The sequence below is a fragment of the Callithrix jacchus genome, chromosome 8, assembly GCF_049354715.1.
Source record: "Callithrix jacchus isolate 240 chromosome 8, calJac240_pri, whole genome shotgun sequence".
In the NCBI taxonomy this organism is placed as follows: domain Eukaryota; kingdom Metazoa; phylum Chordata; class Mammalia; order Primates; family Cebidae; genus Callithrix; species Callithrix jacchus.
This window is the reverse complement of record NC_133509.1, coordinates 21,270,895-21,296,750: the sequence shown is the minus strand read 5'-3', so window position 1 is coordinate 21,296,750 and position 25,856 is coordinate 21,270,895. Positions and strand designations below refer to the sequence as shown.

The 25,856-nt window shown below is 49.0% G+C and overlaps 1 protein-coding gene across 10 annotated transcripts; it reads left to right on the top strand.

Annotated features, from left to right (window-relative positions):
• The first annotated feature begins 213 nt into the window (after nt 1-213).
• UBL7 (ubiquitin like 7) lies at nt 214-14,481 on the top strand. 10 transcript variants are annotated; one of them, XM_078333655.1, is made up of 12 exons: nt 229-299; nt 2,204-2,416; nt 3,070-3,205; nt 4,109-4,228; nt 8,256-8,338; nt 9,103-9,187; nt 9,760-9,817; nt 10,549-10,682; nt 10,943-10,992; nt 11,253-11,420; nt 11,996-12,118; nt 14,231-14,481. In XM_078333655.1, exons 3-12 carry the CDS (start codon nt 3,190-3,192, stop codon nt 14,366-14,368), a joined length of 975 nt encoding a protein of 324 aa, XP_078189781.1. In that variant the 5' UTR covers nt 229-299; nt 2,204-2,416; nt 3,070-3,189; the 3' UTR covers nt 14,369-14,481. The 10 variants fall into 10 exon arrangements, with proteins under 10 accessions (XP_009003488.4, XP_078189781.1, XP_078189779.1 ...); XM_078333653.1 differs by having other exon boundaries at nt 229-370; XM_009005240.4 differs by lacking the exon at nt 3,070-3,205 and having other exon boundaries at nt 214-249.
• Nucleotides 14,482-25,856: the final 11,375 nt, after the last annotated feature.

Below are 25,856 nucleotides of genomic sequence, written 5' to 3'. Positions count from 1 at the left end.
CTCCTCAGGAGAGCGCAGTAATCACCAGGCCGGACTGACAGGAAACGGGACCCTAGCCAACGAAAATACCAGGGGCCCTGACACCGGACATTTCAAAGAGCGCTGAAATCACGCCCTCCCCCAAACAGGAAGTTTTGCAACTAGCGCCCCCCGTAGACTGGCTGTTTATAAGGAGGCGGGGGGCCACATCGGGAACTGCAACTCCCAGAATGCAGAGCGGAACTTCCTGTTTCCGGCGAGAGGGCCAGAGTGAGTGTTTACACCGGCGGCTGTGCGGCCGGGTTCCTTCCGCGGGACGGGTGAGGGCGCTGGGCACCCGGGCTGCGCGGGCTCGATGTATGTCAGCTAATCATCTGGCCCCACTGGAGCGGTGAGGTCGCCACCGGATAGTGTCCCTGCCCCATTACTAGCTATCTCTGACCTTGGGCTAGTGACAGTCTTGGTTCCCTTATCTGTAAAATGTGGATGATAATGCCTGCCCCAGGGAACCATCATGAGGATTAAGTGAGACATGGTATATAAAACGACTTCCTTCTGGCATAAACCTGAGGTGGAAGGTACTTTGAGGTTGCTTTAAGGTCTGCTAGGCAGCTTCACAGCCTTTTCTTTGCTCTTCCTTACCAGAGGTCTCTTTGGAAGCAATAATGATGACTGTAACAAGGACTTACCTTACTTTGCAAAGATTCTTCCGCCGTCAGTTTCTGATTTATTTTCTGGGGTCCATATATGCCAGGCATATATGGGGACAAGGATGGCGAAAAACTTTAGTCATTTGTTTTCAAGGGCCTCCAAGAATTGGGGTGGAGGAGGGGGCAAGCAGGTATTTGTAGCCATTTTGTTTTGAGGGGATGGGGGAACAACAGAGGTAAGAGAAGGGACTGAGGTTGTTGAATTTGTGTTGGTTTCGGTAGGATTTTGCTAAGAGGCCAAAACGGGAAGAGAAATTACATGCACAGTTAGATGAGCAGAGGTGTAAAATAGGGGAGAGCTTTGTTATGAGTGTGTACTTTCATGTTGTGGAGGCTCCGGAAAGGTAGAGCTTTGTTGGGGAAGAAGGCTGGCAGGTAAGCCAGGCGATGAAGTTTAAATAATTTGTGTAGATGGTTTGGAGGCATTGGAAGAGTTATTTGGGGTGAGGGTGGGGGGTGGAGTCTCTGTTGCCCAAGCTGGAGTGCAGTGGTGTTACTTCGGTTCATTGCAACCTCCGCCTCCGGTTCAAGCAATTCTCCTGCCTCAGCCTCCCAAGTAGCTGAGATTACAGGCGCCCACCACACGCCTAGGTAATTTTTTTTGTGTTTTAATAGAGACAAGGTTTCACCTTGTTGACCAGGCTGGATTCGAACTCCTGACTTCAAGTAATCCGCCCGCCTTGGCCTTCCGAAGTGCTGGGATTACCGGCATGAGCCACCGCACCTGGATTTATTTATTTATGTATTTGTCTATCTATCTATCTATCTATCTATCTATCTATCTATCTATCTATCTATCTATCTATTTGCTGTAGAGTCTCACTCTGTTGCCCAGGATGGAGTGCAGTGATGTGATCTCGTCTCACTGCAACCTCAGCCTCCCAAGTAGCTGGAAATACAGGCGCGCACCACCTAGCCTGGCTACTTTTTGTATTTTTAGTAGAGACAGGGTTTCACCATGTTGGGCAGGCTGGTCTGGAACTCCTGAGCTCAGGAAGTCTGCCTGTCTAGGCCTACCAAAGTGCTGGGATTACAGGCATGAGCCACTGTGCCCAGCCCAACATTGGAAGAGTTCTAAGCAGAGAAGTGACTTGATCAGGTCTGTGTTTTAGAATGACTGGTTGTTAGGTGGCAGCATAGATATTTGATAGGGAGAGGCTAGAGACAGGGAACTGGTTATAAAGCTGTTCTATTGGTTCAAGCAAGAGTTGAAGAAAATTAGAGAAAAGCATACAGAAGGGAGAGGGTTAGATGATCTTTCTCACAACATTTGTATTAGGTTAGATGGTATTTTTATGTCCAAGTTAGGGATGAAGAAACTGAGGCCTAGAGAGCTGTCATCACAATATGAGTAGAGAGAGAACCCCAGATTCTAGTTCTGGCCTCCTGATGCTGTGCCCTATGCTCCTCCAGCAGTGTCACACTGAATTGCCTCTCATTCAACCCATTGGTTGTTGCGGGTGGAGTAGGGTGGTGGTCTGTCTTTTAAACACTGAGGCTTTGTTCTTTTACAGGGAGAAAGAGAGAGCGTGAAAGAGAGAGGATGTCTCTCTCAGACTGGCACCTGGCGGTGAAGCTGGCTGACCAGCCACTTGCTCCAAAGTCTATTCTTCGATTGCCAGAGACAGAACTGGGAGAATACTCGATAGGGGGCTATAGTATTTCATTTCTGAAGCAGCTTATTGCTGGCAAACTCCAGGAGTCTGTTCCAGACCCTGAACTGATTGGTGAGTCCCTTGGGACTGGGGTTGGACTGCTGCTCTGATCTCTTTTGGGGTAGGATACTTCTGGAGTTACAAGAGTAAAGTAAGGGCTTGGGATTTGTTGCCTCATAATGTTAACACTCTAGGGAAGTGAGTGTTGGGTAAATAGAAACACAAATCACATAATGAAACTATTGGTTGCCATTTTAGTTGTGTATTATACTGAACTACTTTATCACAAAGTTCTTTATGACACTGTCGAATTATTTTTCTGAAACAACAGAAGTTTGGGGTGAGTTAAGGATGGAGGAGTAGGTCAGGGGAGGCTCCTCAGTATATTTGAGGGAAGTCTTAAGGGATGATTAGAAGGATTTTTGCTTGGTTGATTGATTAAAGGAAAGGCAGTCAAAAAGAAGATGAAAATGGCATGGGCAGTCCAGGTGGAGGAGGGAGGAATTTAAATATAATTAAATTACACTGGAAAGTTAATTTGTAATAGCTAAAGGATCCAACTGGCAGGTATGCTTTCAGTCATACCTGGATTGACTTCTTCCTATTTTATTGTTGCATTTTTCCATTGATTTAAATTGGGCAGTCTCCAGAACGTTAAGCTCTAGAGGTTTTCTATGGATAGATACTGTGTAAATCCTTTTTTTTTCTTCTGTTTTTGGATGGAGTTTCACTCTGTTGCCCAGACTGGAGTGCAGTGGTGCGATCTCAGCTGATTGCAACCTCCGTCTCTGGGGTTCAATTGATTCTTCTGCCTCAGCCTCCTGAGTAGCTGGGATTACGGGCCCATGCCACCACACCTGGGTAATTTTTGTATTTTTCATTTATTTATTTTTTGAGATGGAGTCTTGCTCTGTTGCCAGGCTGGAATGTAGTGGTGTGATCTTGGCTCACTGCAACCCATGATTCCCTGGTTCAAGCGATTCTCCTGCCTCAGCATATAGAGTAGCTGGAATTACAGGTGCCTGCCACTACACCCAGCTAATTTTTGTATTTTTGGTAGAGATGGGGTTTCACCATCTTGGCCAGGCTGGTCTTAAACTCCTGACCTCGCGATCCACTTGCCTTGACCTCCAAAGTGCTGGGATTACAGGCATGAGCCACGGTGCCCGGCCTTAATTTTTGTGTTTTTAGTAGAGACGGGGTTTCACCATGTTGGCCAGGCTCCCAAAGTGCTAGGATTATAGGCGTGAGCCACCAGGCCTGGCCAGATTCTATATAGATCCATTTTATGAGTTTATGTTTGCAAATGGTTGTTAAAATGTATTTAATTGGCTGGGCGTGGTGCCTCACACCTGTCATCCCAGCACTTTGTGAGGCTGCGCCAGGAGGATCCCTTTAGTCCAGGACTTAAGAAACTAGCCTGGGAAACATGACAAAACTCCATCTCTACAAAAAAACTACAAAAATTAGCTGGGTGTGGTAGCATGTGCCTGTAGTCCCAGCTACTCAGGAGGCTGAGGCGGGATAATTGGTTGAGCCCAGGAGATCAAAGCTACAGTGAGCCATGATTGCACCATTGCACTCAACCCTGGGCGACAGAGTGAGACCCTGTTCCCCCCACCAAAAAAAAAGTTATTAAGTAAGAGTATCTTTTAAAATATGTATCATTCTCTAGCTATCCAATCAAAATAAAGTTCTCAAGGGACAAAAACCATCTAAATTATTTTTGAGGAGCAAAATGTAAATGGACAGTTCTATTTTTAGATCTGATCTACTGTGGTCGGAAGCTAAAAGATGACCAGACACTTGACTTCTATGGCATTCAACCCGGGTCCACTGTCCACGTTCTGCGAAAGTCCTGGCCCGAACCTGATCAAAAACCGGGTGAGTGAGGGTTGGCCCGTAGACAGGCAAAGTTTCTGTAATATTTGCAAGGGAAGGGTCTGTGTGTTCTTGAGGCACAAGCCTGGAACAAAGGGATGACTTACTGAGCTGATGATAAAGGATATCTTTATTACTTATTGGATTAGACCATGTTGATAAACAGAGTCCAATTTTGCCCTTTTTACTCCCAGCATCACTAATGGAAGGAGATTTGTTTCTCTACCACTTTTTTTTTTTTTTTTTGAGACAGTGTCTCACTGTATTGCCCAGGCTGAAGTGTAGTGGCACGATCTCGATCTTGGCTCACTGCAACCTCCACCTCCCAGGTTCAGGTGATTCTCATGCCTCAGCCTCCTGAGTAGCTGGGATTATAGGCACACACCACCATGCCCGGCTAATTTTTGTACTTTTAGTAGAAATGGGATTTCACCATGTGGGCTAGGCTGGTCTTTCACTACTGACCTCAAGCCATCGGCCCCACCACAGCCTCCCAGAGTGTCTCCACTTTCTAAGTTCATTATCCATTGTTTTCTAATGGGATAGGGAGTTTTTGTCTACTTAAACTCCTTCAAGTTAACAGTTTATTTTTCAGTGATGCAAAGTAAACTTCATATCCTTTTGTTGTTATTGCTGTTCTAGTTAGAGAAAAGCTGGAAACTTTTGGGATTTTTCTTTTTTTTTTTTGAGACTGAGTCTGGCTCTGTCCCCAAGCTGGAGTGCAGTGGCACAATCTCGGCTCACTGCAGCCTCCCCGCCGTGGGGTTTAAGCAATTATGCCTCAGCCTCCTGAGTAACTGGGACTACAGGTGTGTGCCACCATGCCTGGCTAATTTTTTATATTTTTATTAGAGACAGGGTTTCACCGTGTTAGCCGGGATGGTCTCCATCTCCTGACCTCGTGACCCACCTACCTCAGCCTCCCAAAGTGCTGGGGTTACAGGCATGAGCCCCTGTGCCCAGCCAACTTTTGGGGTTTTTTCTAATGTAGTTTGTTCCCTTCTTAACAAATCTGCCTACAAACCGCCTCAAGTGTTGATTTGTTCAAACTGCTCTTGCTATACTGGTAATTTATTTTCCTGAAAATATTCAAAGAATATTTAAATAGCTCTTGGAGAAAATATACAAAGCCTCGGATGCCTTTTTGGTTTATAAATAGAAGGTGCTGCTTGGAATTCATGATTTAAATTTTGCATTTGTGTCTTAAAAGCCTCCCCAAGAATGAAGCTAAGCTGTGTAAAAGAGACTTGCTTTGTTAAACTGGCAGGCTGACATCTTTTTATAATGTTCATGATTGCTGTGAGTAGTTATCAGTTTGAAATTTACCCCCTTTTCAGTTCTAACCATAAAAGACAAAAATGTCTTTCATACCCTGATGGGAAGTGAAAAAGAGAAAGGGAACCCCTGACATCCAGGCACTCACAGCCAGGCCTTAGAGTCCTTTTGGGGACATGAACAATTGGATAGCTCACTAATATCAGTCAAGCCCACTCTGAGACCACTGTGGATTAAGACAAAAACAAGATCCCTCTCATTGCTGAACAGACACAAAGCCATGAGCATTATCCAAACCACAAAAGTGAACTAAGTATCTTTCTAGCTCAGCTGATGAGAGGAACAGCTGCTGCTTTGCCAATACAGCTTCCACCTTGCTCTAGTTTTCCTTCCTTCTAGGTGAGAGTTATTAAGATACTCAATTATAAAATCACTCCTACTGCCTGAAAGCATCCTATCCAGAGTGAAACCTCACTTCTTTAAATTTCTCCCCAGATCACCCAGACAATGCCAAAATCCTGTAAGAAGTCCCTTTTAATATCCTCTTACTGAGACAGCCCACGGTTTCCTATGGTATGCATTCTTCTTTCTGTACCGAGCAGTAAACCCAGCTTGTTTAAATACAGGTATGCCCCTCAGCTCTTTGGCTGGAGGGCATTGACAGAAGGAAAATAACATTTGTGGCTACTGTGAGCCAAGTTTTTTCCCTTTTATACCTCATTTAATCATTACAGTGGCCCTGCAGGGTAGGTAACAGCATTAGCATCTTACAGAGGAAGAAAAGGGTTAGAAAGGCATTTATTCAAGGGCAGCTACTTAGAAAGCTAATTCGAGAGCTCAGATATGGACCAGGGGTTTTCCTGGCTCAAGAGGAAAACCATTTCCATTGGGCTGGCTGCCTTCCACTTCCAAAGGATGAACTTAGCTCAGAGATCTTATAGAGACAGCCCTGACTCTTAGCCGAATACTGGCTTAAGATATTAAGAGTTGTTTTCCTCCCATCTTCTACCTGGAGGATTATTTTTGAAACAAATGGCCTTTTTATTGGAAGGTTAAAATAAACTTTTAGACGTGTGAAGAAACTGTTTTGTGACAGTGTTTTAGATATTTTCTCCTTGAGTGCTTTTCTTCACAAAGGAATCACATTTTTTTGTTCTCCCTCTAGAGTAGAGCCTGTGGGAGGAGAACCGGTTGTTGTCTCTCTTCCCACCTGGATCGCTTTGGTGGTTCTCCACGGCAGGTTACAAAGCCCTTCGGGACCTCACCTTAGCCTGCTGTTTGAGCAGGGGTGTGTACCCCGAGCTCCAGCCACAAAGAATGACTTGCTGTTCATTGAAAGGACCACATTCTTTTATTCTTCCATGCCTTTGCACATGTTCTCATTTAGGCTTGGAATACCTTCGCCCCGGGGTAAATATCGGCTCTCTCTTTGATGCCCCTTTCCAATGGGAGGCGGCTGTCTGTGTTCACCCGGCCGCTCAGTGGTGGCTGTCTGCCTTTGTGTTCCTGGTGCCCTAGCTGGGATCCACATCTCTGTTGAGGTCCTCAGCATGGCATTTTGTAATTGTGTGTTTGATCTAGTCTCATTTCTTTTACTGCCCTGAGAGTTCCCTGATGGCAGGGATTCTTATTTTTCACATTCTAGTTCCATGCCCAAAGCCAGGCATGGAGTAAACGCTTAGAATATGTTTGTTGAATGAATAAATTAGGTCATTTACTTAAGATGACTATTTTTCAAAAGACAGCCTCATGATCAGGACTCTTGGTATGGATGTGGCTGCCACACTGAACCCCAGGGGTGCTCTTCACCTTGCTTTGAGAGTGGTGCCCCTGGAGTTGTACACAGTCTGCATAGTCACAAGTAGTAGTCCTTGGTGAAAATACTTTAAAAAGTGTGACCCAGGGCCGGGCGTGGTGGCTCATGCCTATAATCTTAGCACTTTGGGAGGCTGAGAGACCAGCCTGACTAAAAATACAAAAATTGGCTGGGTGTGGTAGCTCACACCTGTAATCCCAGCACTCTCGAAGGCTGAGGTGGGTGGATCACGAGGTCAGGAGTTTGAGACCAGCCTGGCCAATGAGGTGAAACCCTGTCTCTACTAAAAATACAAAATTTAGCCAGGTGTGGTGGCTGGCACTGGCACCTGTAATCCCAGCTCCTCAGGAGGCTGAGGTGGGAGAATCGCTTGAACCCAGGAGGCAGAGGTTGCGGTGAGCTGAGATTGCGCCGCTGCATTCCAGACTGGGCAACGGAGTGAGACTCTGTCTAAAAAAAAAAAAAAAAAAAATGTTAAAATTATCTAGGAGTGGTGTTGCACACCTGTAATCCCAGCTACTTGGGAGGCTGAGGCAAAAGAATCGCTTCAACCCGGGAGGTGGAGTTTGCAGTGAGCCGAGAACACACCACTGCACTCCAGCCTGGGCAAGAGGTGAGACTGTCTGAAAAACAAATGTCATTATCTAGAATTCCTGCAGCGGGATGTTGATCAGAGCACCATCTTTCACGTGGTAAGATTCTCCTCTGTAGGAACTTGAATGCGTTTGTTTTATCCGTGGATAAAGATGCTTACCAGCAGTTTTCACATCTGTGGCACAAATGGGTTTTTCTGAGGACACTCCCATTCTTAAGGGGTGATGAGGGAAGGGGATACACAGACCAGGCTGCTCCTTGGCACATGCTGGAATGATGTTGCCATGTCTGTGGCAGAGACAGGACCTGTACTGTAGGGTAGCTCTGAGTGTCTTGTTCCCGCAGAACCTGTGGACAAAGTGGCTGCCATGAGAGAGTTCCGGGTACTGCACACTGCCCTGCACAGCAGCTCCTCTTACAGGGAGGCGGTGAGTGTGTGCGACGGCCCCCAGCCAGGACTGTAGGAGAGGGTGTGAACGCTGGCTGGCGAGTGGTATGGAGTGGGAGCTGGAAGCCCGTTGCCGTGGCAACCAAGAGTTCCTTGGGGAGTTTTTGCCATGTCTGTGGGCCTCAGTAGAGCCCTGTCTTTCCCCAAAGAGCATGTCGCAGTCAGGCATTGTTGATTCTCTCTAATGATAATGATACAACCTGCCCGTATGGTGACAGCTGAATGATCCACACACTGTTTCTGCTGGGCCTCATTCTTTGACTTTGGCTGAACTGCCTGCTTACCGCCCCTTGACCTAGATGTCCTCACTGGGGAAGTGGGCTGATGTCTTTCTGTAGGGGAGTTGAGAGGCAAAATTAGTACAGCTGTGAACTTAGCAATATACACAAATATGAAAAAACAATTGTACAGAGATTGAAAAGAACTTTGGAACCTAGAGAAACCCTTGTTATCAGGCTTGTAATGAGAGCTTTTATTTTGGAAGCATTAAACTGTAGGTGGGGAAAAGGAGCACGGAGATTGAAGGTTTACTGTGGTCTTGCCTTTTTTTTTAATTGTTTATTTCCCCTCCAGTAAGCTATGATCTTAGAGCAAAAAGAGGTTCATCTGTTTCCGGGGCTGTTGTTCCATTGTGGTGATGTACATGCAAGTACTTAGAGAGACGAAGTCCTTCAGCAGAGTGTGGGCATTTGATGAGTGCATTGAGCTGGTTAGAGTGCTCAGCCCTCCCCATTTCTCCGGCAGGTCTTTAAGATGCTCAGCAATAAGGAATCTCTGGATCAGATCATTGTGGCCACCCCAGGCCTCAGCAGTGACCCCATTGCTCTTGGTAAGTGCAGGATTGAATTTGAGGAAATAGGAGTTGCTGGAAAAGGAGAGAATGGGAGAAGACAATTCCTCTAAAGAGACTTGGACCATTTTTTGAAGAGTCACTGGTCTTGTGGGAAGAGAAAGAGTAATCAAGATGTGTTTGATATACCCAGCCCTTTAAGAGCTCTTAGTCCCACAGAGAGATAATGGCCTAACATCATAAATGAGGGTATGAGGATGCCAAATGAGGACAGCAGTTAGCCCAAATCTTAGCAATCAGAGAAGACATCCTGCACACCTTGAGTAAGAGACGAACCCAGAGATGCCAGGGAAAGAGACAGATGTGTTGGTATCCAGTCTGTGATGTGACTTAAGTGCAGGGGGAGGTGGACAGAAGGGGACCATCCTCACTAGAGCCAGATGGGGAGTACCTGAATTGTGTGGCTTGGTCTTTGTTTCCTTTACTTCTCATGAAGATTGGCTTGTGGTCTTGTGTCCCTGTTGAGCTGGTTGCTCTGAGACCCAAAGCCTCTTCTCCCTCCTGGATCTGGCCAGTTTCCTTTCTCTGAGGTGAGCTCTGCTCTCTTTCAGGGGTTCTCCAAGACAAGGACCTCTTCTCTGTCTTTGCTGATCCCAATATGCTTGATACGTAAGTGTACCTGTCATATTAGAGGGTACCTTCTCTCTCCTCATGTGCTCAGGCCAGAAGCCTAATTGTTACCCTGCAGTCTGCTCTGGGAGCCCATCCACAGCCTCTCACTCAGTCTACCCCCTAAATATGTCAGGGGGTGAGAAAGAGCAAAGTCCGAGATCAGGGCTTTTGTCAAGGGTGTTGGGAGGAAGCAGGATTCTGAGGGAAAGGGTTTTGCCTGCCAGGCTTAGTTTAGGTTTCGTTTGGTAGAAATTAGGGAGCTTTTCTAGGATTTTAAGCTGGGGAAAGGAGAAGCACGTGTGCAGATTTGTAAAATGTCAAAGCTGTAAGGGACGTGTCCTCTTATTTTGCATGTGAAGAAAACAGCCCCACCCTGGGAAGAGAAGGCACCTGTCCAAGGTTGCCTGATGTAGTAGTGATACCTAGACCAGAGGTTCCTCATTTGCTCAGGCCAGAACCCTGAGCCTCCCAGGTTGCACCTTTCCCATCATGCCTTGCCTGCATAGAGGGTGAAGAATTTGTGATGGATCTCAGGAACTGAAGGCCTTGCTTCTGTTGCTTGGGGCAGATCAACAGGAAGATAAAGCTTCTGGCGGAAGATGCTGAAGACTGAGGAATTTGAGGGCAGGCACAGAACTGCATTGTTGTGAGGGGGCACCCAGAACTCCTGTCATGGCTGAGGGTGCTCTTTCTGAGCCACCCTTGGGTTTCTTCCTGCTTCTCTCTAGGTTGGTGCCTGCTCACCCAGCCCTCGTCAATGCCATTGTCCTGGTTCTGCACTCGGTAGCAGGCAGTGCTCCAATGCCGGGAACTGACTCCTCTTCCCGGAGCATGCCCTCCAGCTCATATAGGGATATGCCAGGTGAGCCCCTGAAAAGCGTAATGTGGGCCCCTCAGGAGCCGGCAGTGGCCCAGGAATTGGCTTTACTCAGCAGCTATGTATAGTGTTGGCAGAGGGCGTTCCTTGGGAACTCTCAGTTTGAGTCAGGAAGTGCATCTGTCCTGTAATTTTCCAAGGGGAGAGATGAAAATATGAATTTGGAGAGTAAGTTGAGCTGAGATTCTGGAGCTGTGCCTGTGCCTTTCTGTTCTTCCTCCTGAAATCTGTTCGTCCTCCTCCAGGTGGCTTCCTGTTTGAAGGGCTCTCAGATGATGAGGACGACTTTCACCCAGTAAGTGGCCTGCCTGCCTGACATTTGGGGGAGATGGTGCTGGGAATGAGCTGCTTCCTGGGACCTGGAACTCCCAAGGCTGGGAGGCGGACACAGGCCACTGTGGGGCCAAGACCATGTCATACTATTTCTCCTTTTGGATTATTTTCTGAACCTGGGAGCTTAAGAGTTTCCCCAAGAACTGTTTCTGGAGGGGGCTGGAGTTCATCTGGGAGTTTCACAGTACTGCTTCCCTGATTCTGAGCGTCTTCTTTCTCCAGAGCACCAGGTCCACACCTTCCAGCAGCACCCCCAGCTCCCGCCCAGCCTCCCTGGGGTACAGCGGAGCTGCTGGGCCCCGGCCCATCACCCAAAGTGAGCTGGCAACCGCCCTGGCCCTGGCCAGCACTCCGGAGAGCAGTTCTCACACACCGACTCCTGGCACCCAGGTGTGAAGACGGGGCTGGGAAGATCAAGGCTGGGCCCCCCAGGGACAAGCTTCCCAGCAGTAGAGTAGATTTGCCTTTGCCGACCCTAGTGCTAGATCTGGTTTAAGCTGAACCCTGGAGTTCTGGTGGGGATTTCTTACTGTAGCTTGAGTAACCTCCGCTTCACTTGACTTGAGGGCTCACAAATCTAGATTTTAACACGGTCCTGAATAGTCCCTCCTGTTAGTTCAGAAGACTGTCGTCTCACACAATGGGCCCTTCCTAATCCCTGACAGGGAGCAGATATCACCAGCTTAAGCATTTCTGGGTGACAAGGCACTTCAGCTTTCAAGGCCATCTCTCCCAGTGCTGGGGTCCGAGGCTGGGACAAGGGGCTCGGTGCAGAAGAGAATGGAACCTTCCTACCCACATAGAGAGCTTCTGGGTACCTTTGTTGCTTGCCTCATGGCAGGCCCTTGTTAGGAGGCAGAAGTTGGGTCCCTCAGGAGCACCGTGGGGTGATATGACAACAGCAGGTGTCTGCTGTAAGATTGAGATGGCTCTGAGGGTGGCACTGACCACTGATTTGTCTCTAGGGCCATTCCTCAGGGACCTCTCCAATGTCCTCTGGTGTCCAGTCAGGGACGCCCATCACCAATGATCTCTTCAGCCAAGCCCTACAGCATGCCCTGCAGGCTTCTGGGCAGCCCAGCCTCCAGGTCAGTCTTCCCCACCTCCTGGTTTCCATGTGGCATCCTTGTTACTTTGGATGCCGAGCCTTTTTTTGCTTTCTGGTGGTCCTTCACACATGGCATGCTTCACTCTAGGAACAGCTGGAGCATGGCAGTGGGACAGGTGCAGAGTGTTCCCAGCAAGGGCACACTCTCAGACCATACACAGTGGTTGCTATAGCTTCTCCTGCCCCTGGTGACCATGGCCTGACTCCCTAGACCACCTGGCTTTGACGATCATGGCCATTTCAGTCATTCATTCATTCCGTGCGCATTGACTGAGCATGTGTATACTAGGCCTGAGTCCAGATGATGGGCTAGGGGAAAGCTGGTTCTCATCCCTGCACCAGGCATGTACTGAGCTGGGGAGCAAAAAGACAAGAAGTCCAGCTGCTTGAAGTGAGGGCCGAGGTCAAGGCAAAACTTTTCTGAGGGGGGGTATTTAAGCTGATTGTCAAAAGAATTAGTTAGAAGTTAGCTAGCCGGGAAAGGAGTGTTTGAGGTAGGAAGGGGATGATTTCCAGGTGAAGACAGCTACCCGTTTGTGCACATGTGTGGAGGTAAATGTGACATACTCAAAACTACAAGGCTAGGATGCAGTCTCCAGTATAGAAGATCCGCAGATGGGGCCGGAGAAAGAGAGCAGGAGCCTACATGCCAGGGGCTCGAATGCCAGCCTGAGGAGATTAGACTTGATGACTTGATGTAGCAGTCACCAGGGAGCCACAGGAGGCTTTTATTATTAATTTTTTGAGACAAGGTCTCACTCTGTTGCCCAGGCTGGAGTACAGTGGTGTGATCACAACTCACTGCAGCCTCAACTTCCTGGGCTCCTCCCACCTCAGCCTCCTGGATAGCTGGGACCACAGGTATGCACCAGAGTGCTGGGATTCCAGGTGTGAGCCACCACGCCCAGCCCATGCAAGGCTTTAAGGAGGGGAAAGGTTATCCTAGCAGCTAAGTGGAAGACCTAAGGGGCCAGCATTGTCATTCACAGCTCCACAGTTGAGTGGTTTGCTTCACGTATGTTTTCCTCTATTCCACCCAGGAAACCTGTGGGTAGAGCATCATTCTTGGAACTTGTCTGGGGTCATAAGGCCATGAAGACCTAACGGCAGGGTTCAGGCCTGTGTGGTTTTCACTGCTCCATGTGGTCCTTGTGGACGGTGAGGGAGCAGGAGCAGGATGTGTGAACAAATTATCTTCTCCATTCTTGCATTTCCCTGTTGCCAGATGCCTGTTTACTTTATTCCCCAGCTCAGATGCTTACACGGGCTCCCCCTGGCCTGTAAAATGAATTCAGATTGATGTTCGTGGATTTTTTTTTAAGCCTTCTGCATTCTTACCCCTGCCTGCTCCTTTGCCTTTGTGTTCCTTCCCCTTTGCATTGCCTTTTTTTCACATGTGAACACATTGTTTTCCCTAAATTGTACACGTCCCCCCGTCATGAAATAGAGATGTTAATGAAGCTATGAAAGTACTAGAAGAAAATAGGGGTGAATTTCTTCCAATCCTTATAGTAGGGAAGGGCTGAACCTCAGCATTCAGGAGCCATTAAATAAAAGTTAGGCATTTTTGAGTTTGTAAAAGTGAAAATTAAAAAAAAAATCTTACACTCCACAAATAGATATAGCTACTATATACCACAAACATTTAAGACGTTTAAAGAAGGTGAAAATTTCTGCATAGCAAACCAAAGCAAACAAACCGAAGCAGAGTCCGAAGGCTAACAATAGACTGGGAAAAAATCTGTAACATTCATCACATAAAGAGCAAAATCTTGCTGATGTGTGTGTACACATAGCAAGAGAAAGAAAGTAATTTAGCCTTTTGGAATTCAGACAGTGAGTAATTGTACGTTCTCTTTTGATCCTTATGCCAAGATTTCCTTTTTGTATTGTAAAACTTTGGATTTGTTCTCTTCACCCTCAAGCCTATCTTTTAAGTCTTCCTAGAAGCACCGTGTTCTGTGGAACTCAGCATCAGCAGCTTTGCTGGGCACTCCCCCGTCTTCCTTTCCTTCCCATGAAAGCATAGACCTAAGTGAGTCTTCACTGGGATCCTAGCTAACAGCTTCTGCCTGCTCCTGTCTTTCCACAGAGCCAGTGGCAGCCCCAGCTGCAGCAGCTACGTGACATGGGCATCCAGGACGATGAGCTGAGCCTGCGGGCCCTGCAGGCCACCGGGGGGGACATCCAAGCGGCCCTGGAGCTCATCTTTGCTGGAGGAGCCCCATGAACTCCCTGCTTCCCCCAAACCCCCAGCAAGTTGTAGAGGCTGCTGCCCACGGGAGGCACTCATGAGGGTGCCTCCATCTCTCCCTTCCCCAATATACCTGATGGTCAACTATCCTGCTTTGTCCAGTGATTGACCTTTCTGGCTTATCTGAATCGGTGGAGGCAGTGGGGCAAGCAAGGTGTGCTGGTTTTGATGTTGTGGCATCAGGGAGCAGGGCTGGCCCCTGGTTCTGGGCCCTGGGTGGAGGATTTTAGGCCCTATATTATGGATGCTGTGAGATACCCATGTTCACTTCTGGGAGAAGTTTCCAGCAGTAGCCCCCAGACTCTTTGGGGCTTTGGAGTTTGGCAGCCTCAGGATGTACCTAAGGCTAGGCAGGGCTGCCACCCAGTCTTCAGGGTAACTGCTGGATTACAGCTATGCCCAGAAGAGGCTCATGCTTCTGAGACATCCACAGTCTAGGGAGTGGCTGGATGGACTTTCAGGGGAAGCAAAGGGAGGGGGCTTGCCTTCCACATATCTCTCTCTCTCTCAATGGCTTGAAAAGATTTCCTTGTCCTCCCCCCAGCCTACTCTCACCAAGCATTTTTGATGCTTGTTCGGTAATGATGCCAGAATCGGGGCCTCAGAGCTTTGCCAGGAGGCAGGGCCCTCTTTGATCTGAAGGCATAAATACAAGAGCAGTTAACTAGCAATACTAAACAACAACACCAGCATGAACAGGGCTCAGCTTTAATATTGAAGAGAGGGCACCAACCCCCAAGCTGCTGCTCCATCTGCCTATGCTCACTCACGTTCCCCTTGGCACAGCGTTCTCTGTGGTGGTCCCTGCGGCGTTGCAGACGTGTCTTTAATACTTTGCTGGGAAAAAACTTCTTCCCCTCAGATGGTGTTTTGGCTCACTGGGGAACTAACATGGGTGGGAAGGGGCTCAGAGGTCTGTTCCTGCCCTGTGCCTTGGCAGACGTTTCATCTCCACATTCCCAGTCGTGGTCATTTGGTTTCTGCTTGTCTCCTCCAGAGGCAAAAAGTTTACCACTTACAATAACAGCTATTCTGTCCTTTTAACTATTTGCCAGGGCATTGCCCCTTGGTCTAAGGAACCCTCTGCCCTAAGGAACCACTCAGAACAAGCCTGCCTTCCCTTCTACCTGAGTTTTAATTACTTATGGAATTCTGCATTAGGGCTTTAGTTACTTACGGAATGCCGTGGTGGGTCACTGACTTGCCCCTTTGACCTGTCCTGGTTTTGGTCCCCAGTACATCCTGTTTCCTCTGGATTATCTCTGACATATCAGTGATGCTCTTAAAGTCTGCCTATGGCCTGAACAGCATGTTATTCTTTGCCTCTACCAGAAAACTTGAGAAATTTCTATGTATCTGCATTGACAGGAAAGACTCAGAACTCTCTGGGCCTCTGTATGCCTCAGTGGTCTGCCTGGAGCCCAGCTGCCTACTTGTGGTTGGGAGCAAAGACCAGGAAGCTCTGTCTTTGAACACAGTGTCTCTTGCTTGTTTCTGGTGGAAGCAAAGGCCAGTCCCATCCTCGTGGGTGTCTTGGTCAAATGGGCTGACACAGCCCTTTCTATGCCCATGATACAACCTGCCCAGAGCTGGTTTCCTTTCTGTGGCAGCTCTCACCCTGACCCTGAGGACTGCCTTCAAAGGTGCTGGGGTTCCTTAACTCCCCCACCCCATTATGCTGCGGAACATTGAGTCACCCTGCCCTATCCCTTGGACTGACTGACCCCCAGTACCAGTTACACTTCTTCCCAGAACGGAGGCGTCCCCACGGTTTCCCTTTCCCTTCTTTGTTGACTCTTTCCTCCAAGGGCTTGGCAAGTTGGTTTTGCTTCCTGCAACAGCCATGTTTTGAGTAGTCTCTGTTGAGTCTGATAAGTGCCCCCATTGAGCCTGGGGCTTTCCATGAGCCAAGGACTCTTTTTGTCACCATTGTCCTTTTCATCCTTTTCTTTCTTTTCTTTTTGAGACAGTCTCACTTTGTTGCCGAGGCTGGAGTCCAGTGGTGCAGTTTTAGCTCATTGCAACCTCTGCCTCCTGGGTTCAAGCAATTCTCCTGCCTCAGCTTCCTGAGTAACTGGGACTATAGGTGGACACCACCACGGCCGGCTAATGTATGTGTTTTTAGTAGAGATGAGGTTGGCCAGGCTGGTTTCAGACTCCTGACCTCAGATGATCCACCCACCTTGGCCTCTTAAAGTATTAAGATTACAGGTATGAGCCACTCTGCCCAGCCCCCTTTCATCCTTCCTACAAACACTGACTCAAGCTCTACTCTGTGATGGGTAAACATGAAGGTATCCTTGCTCTGACAGAGCTGTGTCATTGGTAAGACAGACAAACATGTTTATGTTAAAGTCTAATGAGAACTGGGCCAGGCAAGGCCAGGGGCTGTGGCGCTCACAGGAAGCGGGGCTAACATGGGCTGGGGGTGGGGTGTGAGGGTGAGGGAAAGCATGGAGAAAATGGCACTATGCTGAGACCTGAAGGGTAAGAGAATTGGGCAGGAAGGTGTATGTACTGAGGGGCTGGGAGTGGGGAGCAAACCTGGCTTCTATATCTCTGACTGTCAGGCTGGCTAGCAAGGCAAGCGGGTGGGCAGAGGCTAGATCGTTTGAAGCCATGTAAGGAGTTCAGACTTACCCTGGGCAATGGGCATCACAGAATTGCAGTCGGGGGGAGAGTCCAATGTGTATTTTGAACGAAAGGTCGTTCTGGCTGCTGTGTTGTGACTATATTGGGAGTAAAAGGCTGGGGGTGGGCAAGCTTGAGGGAGCCGGGGAGGAGGCTGTGGCAGTGATCCACTTAGAACTGGTAGGCTGACCTGGCAGTGTGGCAGTGGGGAAGGAGAGGCGGAGGTGGAGAGCTTCAGGAGTTAGAGCTGATATCAGATCCTTGGGAAAGGTGAGTATACTGTTGTCTCCGCTGAACAGATGGGGACACCAAGGTTGCAAGGGGTGAAATCATCTCTCCACAGTCTCGTGAGTAGGAAGTAGACAGGTAGGCCAGAAGCTCAGGTCTGTCTTACTCCAGAGCTGGCACCCTTCCTCCCACTGCCCTTGGCCTCTGAAGTATGGAGGAATAGGAGGTGATGAGGGCTTAGATCCGACTGAGGAGCTAGGGCTTTAGCCTGTGGGCAAAGAGCACCCCGGGGCAGCTTCAGGCGGGCAACGGGGGACCAGATCTGTGTGAGATAATCTGACAGCTGTGTGGAGGCTGGATTTGTGGGAAGTGAGACTGGGGGTAGGCGACCAGCTAGGAGGCTGGCTGGATCCTCCAGATGGGACACGGTGGGGGCCTCAACTGGAGCTGCTGCAGGGGAGCTGGGTGGAGGGAAGCTGTTAGGTGTGAAGGACAGGCTAGTTCTGGGCGCTGAGAGTGGGGAGGCAGGCAGGATGTGAGCGGGCGGATGGTGGCGCAGCAGCAAGAATAAGGGACTGGGGTGACGATTTGGAATGAGGTGCCATGGGACAGCCAGGTGGGGATGTGCATAATTAGAGACAGTTGGATATCTTTGGGCTGAGGTAGTCACCAGGAAGTTCTAAGCTGAAGACTGGGCCTGTGTCATGTGAGAAGGCAGTTAAGCTTTTCAGAGAAAGGTAGAGGAAAAGGGATACCCACTGAGGAGTTCAGCTTTACAGGAAATGGTGACTGATAGATGTGAGACATGGAGCGGGGGCAGGAGCCACTGCTTCTGGGAAGGTGAGAGCAGGAGCCAGCAAAGCTGAGTGAGTGGAAGGAACTGGACAAAGAGGGCATGCTCGGTGGGGTCAGATGCCACAGACAAACCTAGTAACAGAAGGGCTGACCTTGGATTTGCTGACTTGTGCCATGGTGACCTTGGGGAGAAATTCCAATGGAACTGGAGCCAGATAGCAGGGGTTGAGGACTGAATAGGTGAGGGGCAGTGGACGCAGAGAGGGCAGGAGGCCTTGCTGGTGAGCGAGAGTATAGTAGTTACAGGAGAGATGGGATTGCGTGTGAGTTTTTGCAGTTCAGCAGAGGTGAAGTTGGAAGTGATCACAAGAACTTTTCTAGGAAGCTGAGGGAAAAAAAGGAAAAGACCCTGAAATAGAATATGCAAATATGTAGAGATGGGTGAGTTTTCTAACAGATCCGTTCTCCTGATATAACTCAAATTTGGCTGGGCTGGTATGGGCTGGGCTGGCACAGCTTGCTGGGCACATGGGCCCCAGATCTGCTCCTCGCCTCAGCCCCATCTGGCCTGGGCCCCAGACCAAGCTCTCAGAGCCCTACCCCGAGGTGGCTTCTTGTTGCTGTTGCCACAGACTTTGGCGGTGAGTGTTTGGTGAGGATGTTGGGGAGTTTATTCAGGCCTCCCTCTTTCTGCTAACCCAGCCTCTCCAGCAGGTGGGGTCCCATCTGGCCCCGGGCTAGGCTCAGGTCAGTTCAGCTGTGCCCCTGGTTCCCCTGGACCTGGGCCTCTCTCACTCTTGTAGGCTCTGAGATCTCTGGGAACATAACTCAACTTCTTCCATGTTTGAAATGCTTTCGTGGCAACCCAGGCACTGGCCTACTCTATCTTGGCAAAACTAGCTAATATTAATAGCAACACAGCACAGCAGTGTTTATGTATCAAGCACCCTCTCTGTGCCAGGCATTGAGTTAGGCACTCACATGTGCCATCTTAGTTAATCTCATAATGACTCTGAAAAGTAGATATTATTAGCCCCATGTACAGAGGAGTGCTTCCTGTATGCCGGAGAAGTGGCCTTTCTAGGGCTTGGGAGGGACTGTGTCAGCATGACTCCATCAGTGCACCCACCTGGGGCCTTGTGCCTGGCTGGCTGGAGAGTCTGCTAGCCACTTACCTTGGGAGTGGCAGCTTCGGTCTTGGAGGGGACTTAGGCTTCTAAGTCAGACTGAGGTTCAGATTGCTTTTCCACATATGGTCTAACTTCTTGGAGCGTCAGTTGTGCCTTGTTTGACATTTTCCCTCAATTTCTATAAGTGGATATTGACTGTGTGTGTAGCAGAGATGCCAGGCACTCAAAGCTGGGCTGGTGAATGTTCTAGATGGCATCAGGGCCCAGACAACGAAGTAACCCTAACAAGGACAGGACCAAGGGAAGTCTAAGATCCTGCAGTGGGGACCAGAAAATTAATTGCTCTTATGCAGGATGGGGTCTCATTTCTTCTCCTGGGCCCAGATTCAATAATCTTTCTCAAGTAAGCATCCCAGAGGGCCACTGCTGATGGCTGGGAATTGGTCCAGGGATAGCCCTGAGCTAAGATGAGCAGGATTTAACAACGGGGTGTCTCAACCCAGTAACAGTGCCTTTAGAGGTGCTAGAATAAGGAGGAAGGAAGCCAGTCTTTCAGCCGATTACTGCTCAGCCTCCACGCTAGATGTTGTGTTCTGATCTGAGGCCTGATCTTTGCAGGAGAGAGACGCAATCTGGACTGTTTAGCACCTAGGAGGGGTCAGTAAAAGTTTGCTAAATGATGGACAACTGTGTCTTAGAAATCAACCAAGATTCAAGAGCCTCTCAAGGAAAGCCCCATGAGGGACTTATTTGAAACTGGGGTTATTTACCCTGAATAAAGAGCAGATTTAGAAGGACATGATCTCTGTGAAATAACGGAAGGGCTCTATTCCAGGAAGAGGGATTAGTCATGGTCCTTGTGGCCTCAGAGGACAGATTTAGGACCACTGGGAGTCTTCCGCTGGGGAGGAAGGCTCTGTGTCAGAGCTAAACAGGACGGGCAAGGCTGGCTTGTAAGGGAGCTCATCGTCACGGGAGGTCTGTAAGCAGAACCTGTATTGCCACCATAAGGAGTCTTGTGAGTGGCTCTCAGGTAGGACTGATGCCCTTCGAGAACCACTCCTAATCCCAGGAATTGAGGTTCTTGGATCACTATATTCATGAAGGAATGTGAACTGTTTGTGGGTGACCACACTTGTGCATGTGTATCTCCTCACTGAAGTGGCCCCAGCAGCCTCAGGGATCACATCAGAGCTGGGAGGGTCCTGGGACATCTTCTCTCCTATGGACATCACTTTATTTTTTATTTTTTTATTTTTGAGATGGAGTTTTGCTCTTTTTGCCCAGACTGGAGTACAACAGCATGCTCTCAGCTCACTGCAACCTCCACCTCCTGTGTTCAAGTGATTCTCCTGCCTCAGCATCCCAAGTAGCTGGGATTACAGGTGTGCACCACCATTCTTAGCTAATTTTTGTATTTTTAGTAGAGAGAGGGTTTCACCATTTTGGCCAGGCTGGTCTTGAACCTCTGACCTCAGGTGATCCACCCACAATGGTTTTGTGACTTAGCAAAACCATTTGGTGGCTTAAAGGATGTCTTGATTTTCTCATCTCATAAAAAGGCATATATAGAAATAAATAGAAAAGCTGCCAGGTCCATGGTAAAATTTTATACCTGCTTCCCAGTATTGATGGATGGAAATCAACTCTCAATAAGTATGGCTCCTGAAAACATGAATATAAAAGACGAGGAAGCTATATTTACAACCTTGGTAAAAGAAAATGACCCAGAGGCAAACATAGATACAATTTATGATCGATTTGGACATCTTGATAATTTACCAGAAGATGGACTTCAGTGTGTACTTTGTGTTGGACTTCAGTTTGGGAAAGTGGATCACCATGTATTCACAAGTAATGAAAACAAGGTGCAAACCAAGTCAAGACCCAGAATTAGAAAAAGAAAGCCCTGGCTTGAAAAACAATCCAGTTGATGAAAGTGAGGTCCAAACAGCAACTGATAGTCCCTCTGTTAAACCTAATGAGCTCGAAGAAGAAAGTATACCCAACATGCAAACAGAAATTTTGGTACAACAGGAGGAGCCTCCCAAAGTGCTGGGATTACCAGCATGAGCCAACACACTCGGTCAACATCACTTTAAAAGCATGTTTAATTCATCCTACAGAAGGAGATGAAGAAGATGGAATGAGAAAGCTTTCTCTCTCTCTCATATAGAGAGAAGGCAGACCAGGAGAAGAGATAGAGGTTTAGCTCCTCTTTCTCATTTTGTACACAAAGAAACAGAGGCTTGGACTGGTCAGGGCCTTCCTTAAGTCAGTATCTAGGCTGACAGGTAATCTTTGGCCTTCCAGCCATGTCTAGTCAGATTTTGTTAGTCTAGATGGATTCCATATGATGTTTATGAGATCCTGCCCTGCCTCGGGCCTTGGACAGTGAGAATAGAGGCTCAGAGATGGATTTTGGGCATAGGAATGGGAGGGAGAAGCTTGTCTCCAGGAAGTTTTAGGAGTTTCTGTCATACAAAAGTGCATGCAGAATGTATGAGTAGGACAGAGTAGAGAAGCACTTAGTCTCTGCTAAGTCTCAGCTCTGTTCCAGAGTGGCCACCAGGTGGCACTCCCACCATAAGCCCAGTGCCATGTTGGCTAAGTTTGGGGCTAAGGATGTTGCTGGACTGTCTCTGGAAAGCACAGGAGGACCTGTCGTGTTTTCAGGTGAGCAGAGTGCCCTGATAGAAGGAGAAAAATCTGTCCCTTCTCCACCGACTGAATATTCCTCTTCAGATTTTTACTTTTTTTTTTTTGAGATGGAGTTTTGCTCTGTTGCTCAGGCTGGAGTGCAGTGGTGTAATCTTGGTGGACTGAACAGATGTCCAGAAGGTGATTATCTCTGAACTGGCCTAGGAGGAAGAGGCAGGCACCAGAGGGGAATGTCCTGGCTGAGGCTTACAGGCAGGCAGAGCACTGAGGGGAGGGTCAGGAATGGCCTGCGCAGCCTAAGAAGAATCTTCTGAGGACTCCTCCCCTGACATGGTCTGCCAAGAGCTGGGCCAGTACAGTGGCTGTCGTGCCTGTGCCTGTGCCTGTGAGATAGTCACAGTAGGCACACAGTATGTTGGAATTCCCAGATATGGGCCTCAGACCTGTTTTTATTTGCCCATATCCATCCTCTTTAACTTTGGAATTATTTTCCAATATTTTAAAAGTGAGAGTTTCAAAAAAGACTCAATTTTCTTTTCTTTTTTTTGAGACAGAATTTTGCTCTTGTTGCCCAGACTGGAGTGCAGTGGTGTGATCTCAGCTCACTGTAACCTCTGCCTCCTGGGTTCAAGTGATTCTCCTGCTTCAGGCTCCCAAGTAGCTGGAATTACAGGTGCTCACCACCATACCTGGCTAATTTTTATATTTTTTAGTAGAGATGGTGTTTCACCATGTTGGCCAGGCTGGTCTTGAACTCCTGACCTCAGGTGATCCACCCACCTAGGCCTCCCAAAGTGCTGGGATTACAGGTGTGAGCCACTGTGCCCACCCCTCAATTTTCAGCTTCTGTTGAAGATCTCACTACCTTTCACTACTGGGTGTACTTCTTCATGGTTCCATGGACTGGAGCTGAGTCAAAATTGCTTTATAGACAGGGCAGGGTTCTGCAGACCCCAGCCCACCCACTCCCCTCATTGTCATCACTGCCTAGTCTCGCCCCCTGCAATAGGTAGTAATGGTGGCAGCCAATAGGAATCGTTGCTGCTGTTAATAGCCAGGAGGTCTGTGTGGCCACCAAGCCACACAGCAGGGGTGCGGTCTAGCATGGAGGGGGCTGTTGGGGATTGAATGCCTTCTGAGAGCTACTTCTAATCCTAAGAATTGGGATTCTTGGATCATCATGTCTATGAAAGGAAGTGAACTGTGTGTGGGTAACCTCACGTCTGCAAATGTTAACCGCCTCACGGAATCCTTCTACCTCCCACAGGCCTCTTGTTTGGGGTGGATCCCTCCTGCGAAGGCCATGTATAGCCATGGAATCAGGGCTGAGGAGGAGGTCAGAGAACCCTGGTTGGGCCCTGTAAGGTGAGAGGCTTTAGTTGGAGTGTTGGGGAGATTGCCTAGGGCTTCTGCTCCTGCTTCAGGACCGTGAATCTCCGGTCTGTGTGTGTCCATTTCTTTCATTCCACAAGGGGCCTTCTTGCATTGGGCTGTGCCTCACCTGTCCATGGGGCTCAGGAAATGGTCTCTTTAAGGTATTTTTCTTAGAGATAGAAGCTCTGCACCATTTCTTTCTCTAAGCCTTCTTCCCTCCCGTGAATGTGAACTCACGGGGAAGGGAGGGACAAGAATGTGCAGACATGTCAGCATCCACATCTGTTGCTTCCTCTGCTGGCCTACTTGCCATCACTGGCTGTGAGTGGGAATTGTGCCCCTGTTCTCCATCCAGGCTCAAGAGCCAGCCGTGGCCTCCAGTGAGGCTGGCAGGCCCGTGATACCACCTATGCCATTCTGACTTGATTTTCCTATGCTGCCTGAGGCAGGGAAGTCCATGCCTAAACTGGTCATAATGCCTGCTCCCCGCTTTTGCCCCACAGTCTCGCTGCCTTTCCCTTTATAAAGCTATTGCCTCAAGTCATGAGCCTAGTTCTCTCCTCCCCTGGCTGTCTGCAGCCAACCAAGAGAGTGGGCTGCCATCTGGCCTGGCCCTTTGCCCTCAGGTTGGCTGGCTTGTGGGGAGGATGGTCTTCAGTACTGTTTCCTTCCCCGCTACCCCCAAGTCTGGAAAAAATTACCTGGCATCTACCCCAGTTTCCATCTGCTGCTCTGTTGATTGGGAGACTGAGCCCATTCCCTGTTCTGCCCTCCTGCCCAGCACCTGATGACCTGGGTCCTGTCTAGGTCCTTCTGGGGATGGTTTGGACCCAGACTTCAGCCACAGTCAAGGGTACGGGCCCCTGAGAAATCACCTGAGTTTCAATCCGTCCTGCCTCTAACCAGTTGTGTGATCCTGGCACTTCACATCCCTGGACTGTGCCTTGATTTCTTCATTTGTAAAGGGAGGTGACTAATAGCTCCTATCTCATAGTAGCTTAAAGGCTGAGTTCAGTTGAGGCTATGAGATGGCACAGCACAGTGTTAGCAATTGTTACTGCAGTCAGAAAACCCATCCTCTTTCTACCATTTACCAGTTGACCTTGGGCAGGTCTGTCCCTGCCCCTCCCCGTATCTCAGTTTCCTTCTCTGAAATGGAGTTATGCTCCCTCCCTCAGTGAGAGGAAGAGTGGAGGACTGGCAGCGATGATGCAGGTGAATGTGGGTTACATGCTGTGAGTTGCCATGCACATGGGCAATGTTACCATTGACTTTGAATCCATTTAAATTCTTAGTTCCAAAAGGCAGAGACAGGTGATTTCTTAGTTTGCCCAAGCTTTGCATAGAAAGGACAGACACTGAGGGCCATATCTATGTAGCAGATGAAACCGAGTGTCCATCTTAGAGGCTGGCCTGGGCCAGGCTGCACTGCTGGCTTCAGGGGCACAGTTTTAGGTGCAGCTCTGGGGAGGAGCTCTCAGACTGTCACAGCCTCCCTCTCTGGGGCAGTGTGCCTCTGGGCATTATGAGGCTGTTGGCTTCTCCCAGTGGACGAGGAACCTCACTCTGCACTGTCTCTGTACCTTGATTTTATCTTCCTGGCCTGCTGGCGTGCCTTGGAGTTCTCAGGGAAGGAGGGGACAACTGGAAGCAAAATGTAGAATGGGAAAGCCAAACTTCTTGGTAGCAAAACTTTCCTGGTTCCAGGAGGTAAAAACAACAACAGAACGGTTCCAGGCCCATGGAGCAGGGCAGAGGGCGGCCAGGGCAGCCCACCCACTGCCTTCACTGGTGTCTGCAGCAGGTGAATCGTAGTCAGGTCTGTGAGTTCTGGAGTTTGGATATTCACCTCTGCTCCTTCGTCAGCCTGTCTCCTCTCAGTGTAGCCCTCCTTGGGCTAGACATCCAGTAAACACTAGATAAGTACTTACTGAGCTGGGTGGATTTTCCATTCATGGTTCCTTGAGGCACAAGCGGAGGTGGTAGGTCTGGGCCCTCTCTGGTCTGAGAGAGGAGACCCTTTTACAAAGGGCAGGTACGTGGTTCTGAGAGGAGGAGCTGTGGGCAGAGCTGGCTGGGCTGCTCAGGTAACTGCAGGGGGTCTAGGCCTGGAGCTCCCCAGGGAGTCCCCACTGAATGGTCAGGTTGCCTGAGATAGCCAAGCACTTTGTGGGCAGAGATCCCTTAAGCTGCTCTGACCCTCCCTCCCCCACAGACTTGGGCATGGGGGATGCTCCCCTCTCTACTTGGGGAAGGGGCCTTCCTAATTATATTCCCCTCCACTCACATGGAAATGAGTTTGGATTTTCTGAGAGTACACCAGCTGGCTGGGGGGGGGGAGGCAGCCCAGAAGGCTGCTGGGGAAGGGAGGAGAAAGGAGAGGGAGGGGAAGGAGCCAGGCCAAGATGAAAAATTTCCAGTGTTCTCCCTGGCAGAGCAATAGCGGGTCCCTGAGTGCTCCCCACACATCATCATTGTGCCTGCTGGTAGGCTCAGCAGGGAGCCGTGCCCACTCAGGCGAACCGGTTCTCCGAGGACCGTAGTCCTCAGCGTGCGAACCACTTAGCTGGCCATAGCAAGGTTGTTGGGTGCTGGACTCCTCTGCGCCCTTGGAGAGCTCCTCCACGACTTCTAGGCCAATCTTT

Excerpts from the sequence above, each read along its gene's own strand:
- UBL7 (XM_054239433.2), top strand. The coding sequence starts at position 512 with ATGGTATATAAAACGACTTCCTTCTGGCATAAACCTGAGGTGGAAG. Across the intron at positions 2,417-4,108 it reads TCCAGACCCTGAACTGATTG|ATCTGATCTACTGTGGTCGG; the intron begins GTGAGTCCCTTG and ends TTCTATTTTTAG. Across the intron at positions 4,229-8,255 it reads CGAACCTGATCAAAAACCGG|AACCTGTGGACAAAGTGGCT; the intron begins GTGAGTGAGGGT and ends TTGTTCCCGCAG.